Source organism: Glycine max, chromosome 2, assembly GCF_000004515.6.
Source record: "Glycine max cultivar Williams 82 chromosome 2, Glycine_max_v4.0, whole genome shotgun sequence".
Classification (NCBI taxonomy): Eukaryota; Viridiplantae; Streptophyta; class Magnoliopsida; order Fabales; family Fabaceae; genus Glycine; species Glycine max.
This window is the reverse complement of record NC_016089.4, coordinates 30,166,054-30,177,585: the sequence shown is the minus strand read 5'-3', so window position 1 is coordinate 30,177,585 and position 11,532 is coordinate 30,166,054. Positions and strand designations below refer to the sequence as shown.

Genomic DNA, 11,532 nt, shown 5'->3' with positions numbered 1-11,532 from the left:
GGATTTCAGAGGCTTAGGGAAAATAGAGAAATCTTTTGTTCCACTACTAGAAGATGTTCACAGCATTCCTCTCTAATTGATAGTCAAAGGAAAGAAACTAGTATGTTTACTGAATATGCATTCAGAGCTTTGGGTCCAGTTTTACATTTTCTTAAGAATAAAAAGATAAAAGATATGGATGATGATGCTTGTAATCATCTCCAAAAATTTTATGGGATGAACTTGAGCCGTTTAGATTTGATTTGACCTGGTTGGAACCCATGTTCAATCCGCCTTGCGTATGAAACATGTTGAGAGAGTTGTTCAGTTGAAAAGGAAGAGGGAGGAGAATGTGACTGCTTTAGCGATGAAAGAAGAGAGGTTGAAGAAAAAGATGAAAGAAATAGAAGCAGAACTTGGAATAGCAAGAAGAGACTTGGTGCAAGCAGGGGAAGACTTTGAAGCGTGCAATTTGGATGCTGAAGTAGGATATGGAAGACCATAATTATGCCACCTATTGAAGAATTCGGCGTAGGTAATTCATAAGTTTTGATGATTTTTTTTTTTTTTTGAACAATTGAATATGTTATGCTAGACATCAATGATTTTATTATCTCAAATTGTTTATCGATCTCAAGTTTGACAATTTTATTAGGCTAATATAATTACGTTTTTTATGCATTCATAGATTCCTTTGTTTATGAGCTCCAGCTACTTGACAAATTCTGACTTCATAGTCTTCGTAGTTATGGTTTATGGTCATTCTGTTCGTACTCATAGGATAATATAAATGCTATTGTTAATATTAACATAAATTTTCTTATTTAGTTCTATATATATACCTACCACAGCTTCTGTCATGCTATACATAATTTGAAAAAGTTTAATTTTGATAGATCGTTAACAATTAGTAAATATAATAATTATTATAAAAATCAATAATTTTATTATATTAATAACGCAATTTATAGGGCATTGCTAAGGTGGGCAAGTAACTCAAATGGTCCAAAATGGACCATGCCTTATAACCTGTTGTTGTAGGTCTGTCCGGCAACTATGTTTTCTAATTTTTGTGCAGTGAATATTTCATTATGGAATGACCTTTTCACCCTTGATAAAACTTTAACAGTTACGGAAAGAAAGATTGTTTGTGCGTGAAAGTGGAAGCTAGGGGTTATAGTGAGTCCGGTGACTTAGAAGGACCCAGATCGTGTTTGAGACAGTGTGGCTTTGTTGTCGTGGTTGTTGCAGAGGGAGGATCGATGGTGCAATTGCTGACATTGGCAAGTTCATATGTTGTTTTAGGATTAGGTTAAAGAAATTTTATGAATTTCAGTAGAGTTGGGTGAATGAAATTTTTGGTGGGTTTGTGTTTGTCTTTTATTGTAATCTTTTGGGATGGCTGTTGTTTTTGCAGTGATTCTTGTTAGTTTTCCTATCACGTGCTCCTTGCGTCATGGTTGGCATGCTATTTGGTCTTCTTTTTTACCCAATTCAAGTATCACAGCAGAAATTGTGTTTACTAACGGAAAGTATACTGAACGAAATTCACACCAGAAACACTGCAGAACTAATGGGTTTGCGAAAAAAAAAAAGAAACCTCAAATCACTATGAATGGCCGCCGCCGCTACTTACGAAATTAACCATAAAAACCCAATGTCTAAACTTAATTAGACGATTAATATTATAACTAAAGAGCAACCAGTAAAATACATAAGCTTCATATAAATAAAATTCATTATCTAAAATTACTTTTCAATGCTATAGATAGTTACCGGTAAGAAATCCACAACGTTGAATATAATAATATTACCATTTAGTTAAATGGTCCAGGATAGAATTCGCCAACAATAGCTTGCTAGTTGCCAACATTCTTAGTTGCTATTTTTAAGTAAAGAGGAAGGGACGGAGACACGCAGTTTCCATTGAGGAAGAAAATGCATTGCATTAGCTTATGTCAATACATCATACAAGCTGCATCTAGTTTCCATACATTAAATAATCTTACAAAACCAACACCACTCAAACCACCAAATTAAGAGAAAGAAAAAGAAAAAGAAAAAGAAAAAGAAAAAGAAAAAGAAAAATGCTACCCACATGAACCAAAAATTTACAAGGATCTATGTCATTTTTCACTGTAATTTGATTCGATCTAGGGTCTCTGACACGGTTCTCATTCTTGGTCGCAATTCTGGATCAAGTTCTGTGCAGTTCAGTGCAACATGAAACACTGCAATAACTTGCTTCTTAGCATAAACCTCAGGCAGAAGTGCAGGGTCTATAATCTCCGACAAGGGCTGTTCCTCCCTGAATGCTTTTCTCACAAAACTCTCTAGCCCCATGCCATCATTTTCAGCTCCTAAATCTGGAAGTCTACCTGTCAAAAGTTCTAATAGCACTATACCAAAAGAATACACATCACATTTCTGAGTGAACTTTCCACCAGCTATGCGCGCCTCGGGTGCCAAGTAGATGTTAGAGGAAGTTGAAACATTTGAACCAATTGAAACAATTGCTGATGTTGCTATAGAGTGGTTTGAACGTTTTGGTTCTGATGATAGAGACTTTGAGTTTGAGCTACCTATGCCAAGACGGGTAAGTCCGAAACCGGATATGTAAGGACTATGATCCTCGTCCAGAAGGATTTTTGTTGATTTAAGGTTGCCATGGACATATTTTCTACCACTGAACTCGTGTATGTATGTTAAGCCTCTTGCTGCTCCTTGAGCAATTTTTAACCTTGCTGCCCATGGTAATGGTGAAAATGAATTGGAAGGTCCACCTGAAACAAAGAAAACCAAACATTGCAGAAAATTGCTTCAATTACCCCCTTTAAATGGAAAGTGGAAACTGAAAATGACATCACAACCACCGTCGGCAAAGTTTTAGAGAGCAAAAAGTGAAAGTGCAAGCATTAATTTTCGTGAGAGGTCTTGCATGTTACAAAGAAGATGACAAAGATCTCAATAACATTGCGCATATAATAGAGTTAGTACATGTTTGGATCAAAATTTATAAACTTATGTTTGAATGAATTTTATTTTGCAAAAAGAACCCTTCCTTTAATTTCATTTCAAACTGAGTTTTAAGACAAAATTGAGACAAAAATCACACTCAAATGAAAATCAAACAGGAAGTTTTAACATAGCCTTACAAATTCCCTCCTTTTAACATCTAATTGGCAAACCCGCAACTACTGAGTTAGAATGTTCAACACAGCAGAATTTGAGGGCCACCACGCTCCACGAGCATGGCATTAAGAGCAACTGTGGACACACCCCATAATCAATATAGGCAAACCATTATCTAACGAGACATCACTAGGGAATGACGAAGATTGCATTGAAAACCAAAAGATTTTCAGTCACTCAAATGGGGTCAACACAATGCAGTTAATTTTTTTTGCATTTATCACTTTATGGACAAAGCAGGACCACAAATGATACACTTTTAGATGAATTTGATTGAATGTTCATTAGAAATACTACAAACAATAATAAAGATAACCGAAATTAATGTACCTTCATAAAGTTATAACTATGTGATCACGGACAAAAGTCATTAAAAAGTGGTTCCAATTCTCCAGTGCGGGAGCACAATTCACTAAAGGACACGATGGCCCGAGGCCCCCCAAAATAGTTACAATCACAAATGGTTAAAACTTAAAAGGTTTGCCATTCAGCTGTTGTATGCGTACAATACCATAATGGAGACAATCACATGGCGACATTATTAGCTCTCGAGGAAAAGCTAGAATTTGAACTGTCACACGGTGACCATATATCAACAACGTGCACTCATAGCGAGTGGTATGTGTTGTTCTCACTTACTGAAATCAAACCTATAGTGAACTGGCCAAGCACTAGTCTCATGCCACTATACTATGCAGAAAAGAAAATCTAGCAAATACAGGAAATTTGGTCTATTTTTAAATGCAACAAAAGTATCAAAAGAGATTCCCTAATTTTGTTGTCTTTGGCATGCAAAGGATATAGAGTTTCGAATCCAACATTACGTACTCCAACATGGCATTTTCTGCCTGGCTTGACTTATTAGAGTACATTAGAGTTTCTTCATTACATTTTGAGAAAATAACTTTATTTTATAGCTTTCACTAATTAAAAAAAAAAGATTATTTCTCTATAATTAAGCTAAAACAAAGCACACATATTGGGCCAGTTAATTTAAACTTAAAAACAATTGTGAAAAAACATTTTTTAAAATAAGTACTTTTTTTAAGAAGTGGATAAAGAATTTGTTTCCTAGAATAAGAAAAAAAAATATTTTTTAAGCATAAGCATTTTAAACAAACATATTAAAAAACATAAAATTGTTTATTTTATTTTTAAAAATATTTTTAACAAATAAATTTAAACAAAAAATCCAATTTAATTCAACTTGTTTTTAACAAGTACTTACTTTTATTAATTTTATGAGGTAACTTTTAAATTAAAAGGAATGTATAGCAAGAAATTATCAATTAGTTGATGTGGTTAGCTTTAAAAATAAAAATTAAATCTAAGAAAATGATTGGAAACATTTATTGAAAAAAAAAATTTATACTATTTTGTAATCATAAATTTGTTAACTGTCATGGGAGACAAATATCTTCCACTAGATTCATTATCAGCTTACAACAATACACTTATGCATTGTCAAATACAAATATAATAGAAGCAGTGAGAATACCATGCAATGCGGTGTGCAAGTTCCCGTTGCGGACGAAATCCGTGACGAGCAGCTTCTCCTCCCTGGCATAGTAATAAGCTCTCAGAGCCACCACATTGGGGTGCCTCACCCTCGCCACACCCTCCACCTCCGCCTCAAACTCCTTCAACCGCCATGCGGCACCGCCCTCGCCGAGCCTCCTCACCGCCACCACCCTGGCCGCCGCCGCACCTTTCCCAACCCCGACAACCTTGTACACAATCCCACTCCTACTCTTCCCCACCACGTACGCCGAACCCCTCAACAGATCCTCCAACTCCATCCCTCCCAACACCCCTCCCTCTTCCTCCACCACCACAAACCTCCCCTTCACATCATCCACACACCCCACATTTCCACCCTCCACTTTCCCAAATTGCCCCTCGTCGCCACACCTCCCTCGCCGCAGAATCATAAAAACCACCGCAAAACATAACAAAATTCCAGATATCACCACCATCGCAACCACACACACAAAAAGCCCGCCACCTCTCGGGTTCTGTTCCCCAGTTTGTAGATCCCTGTTCGGGTTTTGTCTGTAAAGTGAAAGTTACAAATGCATTATCATTATTCATTTAAAAGCAAAGGCACGATCTATAGAATTCAACTTATTATTTACTGGTTTATTCATAAACGGTACCGTTAATCACCCTTAAACTAGCTTATAGCTTATAAGCTTTCACCCCGCTTATCGGCTAGTTTTATCAAACATAACACAGTACCGTAGAATACCTTTGTTTCGTGGTGGGAACTTTCGGATTCTCCGGGCACGCGTTTTGCAAGGGGAACCCGCAGAGGTAGGGGTTGTTGGAGAAAGCAGTGGGGCCCTGATTAAGTAACGACCCGACCTGGGGGATTTCGCCGGTTAAATTATTGTACCGGAGGTCGAGGCTGATGGTGACCGGGAGGGACCCGAGGGAGGACGGAATGTTGCCGGTGAAGCGGTTGTGTGATAAGTTGAGCGTGCCCGCCAGGGAAGGGAGGTTGGAGAGAGTGACCGGAAGGTGACCGGAGAGGAGGTTCGAAGAGAGGTCCAAGCGGACGAGGCGTTTGAGAGAGGAGAGTGATGCGGGGAGTGGGCCAGTGAGGGCGTTGTGGGAGAGATCGAGGACGAGGAGGGTGGTGGCATTGAAGAGGGTGGTGGGGATTGCGTGGGAGAGGTTGTTGTGGGGGAGGGAGAGGCGTTTTAGGTGGGCTAAAAAGCCCAGTTCTGAAGGGAGGTAGCCCGTTAGGGCTTTTGAAGGGAGGGTTAGTTGGGTTACGTGGTTGTGCTTGCAGGTTACTCCGGCCCAGGTGCAGGGGGTGAGGGAGGTGTCGGTCCAGGTGGCTAGGGCTCCTGTGGGGTCCACTGAGATTGCGGCTTTGAAGGCTAGCAATGAGAGCCCGTCGGAGTTTAGGGGGAGTGTGAGGGGAAGGGAAATGAGGAAGAAGAACAAAGAAAGGTGGAGATGATGACCTGGCATGGTTGGTTCTGTGGGGGTTAGTGAGGCATTTAGCAACGAGAGAGGAGAGAATGGTGTAGTGTGGTTGAACTGTTGAAGTGAAATGGATGGATGAAGGTGGAGAAGCGGAAATAGGAGAAGAAGCTTAGAAGGTGTGTGCGCTGCTGGACGAGACTACGTTGTTGATTGAAATTTGTCTCCCCACTCTAGAACCTTTGTAATTTGTATTTATTAGCGACCCGCCACTTCATATTTTACCTACTTTATAGTATATTTTTCTATTTTATATTTATTCATTCATTTTTTAAAGATACGACAAATATTAAAAGACGCAACATCTTCTAATCAAGTTTTGTTTTCTCAGTTCCTAAAATATAAATTTCTTTTTTTTAGTCTTTTTTATTTTTGAAAATTGTTGTTTTAATCTTTTCATGATAAATAAAACATTACTCAAAGTTTTTAACTGTTAAAATTTGATTTTTAACAGTTAAAAATTATATTATAAAACCGTCACAAATATCAATTTATCATAAGATGAATTATAAAATACATTTTCTATAATTTAAGGACTAAAAAATAGAACCACAGATTGAAGAACTAAAAAATAATTAAGTTAAATTTTTTAATAAAATTCATGTCTAAAAAATAAATAGAAAATAATATATGATTATGTTAGTAAAACTAACTGGACAAAAAATTGATGAAAACTAAAACAAGAATAACTAGTGACTGAAAATTAAAAAATGATTTTATTAAATCATAAATATTTAATAAAATTATTTTTTAAATTATAAAATATAAAATTACATAATCAAACATAAAATTTTATCTTAAATAGAATAAATCAAAAATAAAATCTAATAAATATTTAAGAACAAAAATATATAATAAAACTAAAAATTAATATTTCAAAAATACACTAAAAACTATTTAAAAATTTATTTATTAACAATTTAATTTTTCAGCTCATAAAAAATTAAAAATTAATTATAATTAATTTTCAAATATATATATATATATATATATATATATATCTTTCAAGTTAAAAATTTATATTTGTTAATCATTTAAATTTAATAGAGTTAATTATACATTTAATCTCTCAACAATTATATCATTTTTGTTAGTGGAGAACTGGAGATTGCCTATGTGACCATGAAGATGTTGGAGGAGTACCACGTTGCCACCAACCCCATCTTGAAGAACCAGTTCAAACCTTTCATTTTTTTTTTTTTCAAGCTTTCAATTTGATCTTCGGCTGCTTTAAAGAGGTTAATAGAGATCTGTGCATTGAAAAAGGGTTGAACATTGAGTGGGGGAGATGAAGACGGGTTCACCGAGGCAGTAGAAAGGGTTGACACAGATGAGGGCAAGGTGGTTGGGAGGATCGACGGTGTTTTCTAAGATTCAACCCTTTCCAAAGGTGAGGAATCCAAATTCGATGGGTTTGGTGGCGACGGATCTGGTGTCAAAGATAATGAAGGCAGTGTTTGGTTTGATTTGGGTGTGGGTCGCAAGGATCTACGTTGGTTGTGATGTTTAAGGTGCAGACTTGTGATGGTGTGGTGGTTATGATGGGAAGTGGTGGCTCCGTGTTCGTTGTGGTGTTTGAGGCACAGGCTAGTGATTGATCGGAGCTTCTGTTGTACGTTGATCGGAAAAGTGTACGTTAAAAATAATAATTTATAATAAATATAATCACAGTTAAAAATCTCCACTGTTAAGAAATTAGAAACTTCTGACTTGACTTTGTCATGATATAATTATTATGTTTTAAACAATTAAGACATCTAATTAAATATTTTAAGAATGGAGAGACATAATTGAATTTTAAATTATAATTAAAGGATTAAATGTATAATTAAATTAATTTAAAACTGCTTATTTAATTACTGAATTTTAAAGAGTACTTTTTAGTCCTTCATGATAAGTAGGAGTGAAAATGAGTTGAGCAGATTGTCCAGAACCTTTGACTCGGCCTATATATAAGGCTCGGCTCTGCTTGTTTACTATAAAGGTCAAGTTCAAGCTTTTTTAGATAAAAAGGTAAAGTTCAAACTATAAAAAAAAATATGTTAAACTTGACAAGCCGGTCTGTTTAACTAATAATAATAATAATAATAATAATAATAATAACTTTATTTTATCAAATCTTATTTTATCCAGATTTTATTTCATCTAGATTTTATTTCATCTAGATTTTATTTTGTCCAGATTTTATTTCATCCAATCTTATCTTATCTTGTCCAGATTTTATTTTATTTTGTTTATGGGCTTGAAATTAAAATAGATTAAGATAGATTTGTAAGCTTTGGGACTGAAGACCTATATAATAACACCATGGTTTTAGTTTAGGAAGTTTTTTTTTCGGAGAGGAGAATAATTCTAATATCAACAATAGCTTTAGAGTCTACATTTAGTGCTGGGGTAGGGTAATTGATGAGTATCGTTCTAAACTAAATGAAGAATCTATTGAAGCGGGGGGATTGGCTTCGTCATAATTATAATTTGCAGAGAAAATCAAAGGTACATACATATGGCTGTCATTTTAGTTCTTTTTTTGTATTTATTAATTAGTCCTAATAACATTTTTCCCCTTATTGTGAAGGTGAATGAAAAGCTTGAAGAAATCATCTTGAAGATAACTTGATTGCAAATGATTTGTAAATGTAAGTTCATTGTTGAAGTCACATTATAATTTTTAGTTGTATGTGTTTTAGTGACATATTGGCTCATATTTTTGTTACTGCTACGCAAGTTTATCTAGTTTATGTATTTAAACATTTTTAACATATACTTAACTATGTCAAATTCAATTATTATTATAATTCTAGTGCTGTCAAAATGTTAAACATCAATACATCATGTTTGTGGTAGAAGTCTGCACTTTAATTTATTGGATTAAGGGTGTATATCTTGAATTATATTTTGTGTGCTAGCTTTATAGCAACGGACAGATTAATGATGATTATCTATACCATTTTTATGGTATTATGAATGACATGATGAAGTGACATATAAAGTACTTAGAGAGTTCACGTGCTTCTAGACATCTTCAAAAAGAAAGAGACTCAAGCTAAAAGGATATTGTAACCGGATTAATACTTCCAAGGAAAAGAATGTTTTGTAAAGACATTTTCACACAATTTAAATATTTTTGTTTGGCTATATTAGTGTAAATCATCTCTAATCCATACATTTTTTAATATTATGCTCTTTTTATTTTCTTTTGATATACTTTGTGCTTTAACGACTTGAATTCAATATGATTTTGTTTATCAATTATTTTTGGATTTGTACATTACTTATATGAAATTTTATAAGTTTCTTTTTTTAGTTGATATTTCACTAGGTAAGCTGAGTCGAGCCTTAAAAAAAGCCTATGACAAGTAATGAGTTAAGCTCAAGTTTTACATTTTCAACTCAAGCCGAGCTCAAGCCTAGTAAAGTTTGGATTGACTTAGCTCATTTCCACCCCTAACGGTAGTGTTGTCAATCTGGGAAATTTTTCATAATTTGTGAATATTATATTGTTGACCATCAAAATTTGATTTTTAATATATTAGTACAATAGTATAAATTTTGATGATTTAAAATTATCACAAATTGTTCAAAAAAAAAAAAATTAACCCCGAAAACTAACAACGATACAATAAACAAACAATCCAATAACTTATTCTAGCAATTGCACGAACTAACAATTAAGCAATATATGCAATCAAAATATATAGTAGCCAATTTTAGATTCAAAATACACAGTAGCCAATTAGTTTATTTCATCAATTACACGATGACTATTGCAGTTTTGCGTCCATATTAAGGTGATTTGGTGCGAGTGGGACCTTTTCTTGATGGGTGGTTTTTCCTGAAAGGAAACTTTGCCATCCTGCTTGAAGATCATAACCAATTGAATTAACATAAAAAAAATGGATAAATTAGGTAAAAGAATTAAAAGAAGGAACAAATTGGGAGATGTTGTTGCCTAAAAATTCAATGTTAGTCATAATATGTTTTGGTGAACTTTACTTTAATGTGATTTCAAATAATGATCAAATAATTTGTGTCAAGAAGAGGAATCTGTTTCTTGGTTACAGGTTCTCAAGCTACTTCGAAGAATGCTAAGTGTAAGTGAACGGAGAAGAAAATCAAGAATATAAGATTTTGCATGAAAGGTAGTATTTGAGAGGTTATAAAGTAAAGCGATAAAGAAAGTAATGAATGAAAGCAGTAAAGGAAATGTTTAAATGAAATCAATAAATGACAAAAGGGAAAGAAAAGTCATAAAAGAAGTGTAGGATATGATATGCTTGTAGTTGATTGATTGTGTGTCTAAAATTTGAAGTACAATGCTTATTTATAGGCTACAAACTCACGTCTCCTATTAGACCATGTTTTTCTACTTTTAACTTCCTAGAACATAGTTTGGGAGTTACATAGCTAAGTTTGGGGTCATTTGACTAGTTTTATATTAATTCGACTAATCTTGGCTTGTTAGTTTGACAAACAATAGTTGATTTTGACTAACTAATTTTGAAGCAAATTTATCTTTATGGTGCTTGGTAACTACTCATAAAATCTAGACACATTCTCCTCTTCCCGCACATCAACTTGTTTCCAACCTTGAAAAAGATGGAAATTGCTTCCTATTTTTTAGGGAGCACTAGCATTGATTAGTTTTAACCGTCACAAGTCATCTCAATATCAACAAATCGTAAAAAATATCATCTTATCTTTATTAAATTAAATTTGACTTAATTTAGTTAATTTTGTATGCTTAAAGTTAGTCAAAATATGTCATTTGGCTAATATTTCTGACATTATAAGTAGTCAAAATGATTTTATCCATGTTCAACTAACACTAAAGTTAGTTGAATCTTCCACTCATCTAATATTGAACGTAGTCAAATTGATCTTCTACTCATTCGCTAACCTTAAAAATAGTTGAATTTTGTCTATTCAACTAACATTGTAGGTAACCGTATTGACCTTATTCATGTTTAGTTAACCTTCATATCCAACAAATATTGAAGATTAGTCAATTGTGCATTCAAGTGAATTGGTCTCCTTCTCATTCAACTAACATTAATATTAGTCGAAGTTTGTCATTCAACTAACCTTATAGATACTCATATTGACCTTGTGTGTATTATGCTAATATTCTTGTTTGACTAATATTAATAAGTCTTCAATTTCATATTCAATTAGACTAGTCTTCACCTCATTCTACTAATTCCTCAACCATTGAATTTTGAGCAAAATTTGGGCGTTAACAAGAAAGAATGGTTATGACATCTAAAAGTCACTACAAATAACAAATTCAATATTTATTGTTTGACTCAAAGAAATTTTCACCATGTAAGACTAAAAAAAATATTTCTCAAATTTGAGAGCTTAAAAAGGATA

At 33.9% G+C, this 11,532-nt stretch overlaps 1 protein-coding gene across 1 annotated transcript; it reads right to left on the bottom strand.

The window, feature by feature from the left end:
• Window positions 1–1,947: 1,947 nt before the first annotated feature.
• Window positions 1,948–6,352, bottom strand: LOC100806058 (receptor protein kinase-like protein ZAR1). The gene is made up of 3 exons (XM_003518018.5): window positions 5,420–6,352; window positions 4,670–5,223; window positions 1,948–2,762 (listed from the first exon to the last, which is right to left on the bottom strand). Exons 1-3 carry the CDS (start codon window positions 6,148–6,150, stop codon window positions 2,113–2,115), a joined length of 1,935 nt encoding a protein of 644 aa, XP_003518066.1. The 5' UTR covers window positions 6,151–6,352; the 3' UTR covers window positions 1,948–2,112.
• Window positions 6,353–11,532: the final 5,180 nt, after the last annotated feature.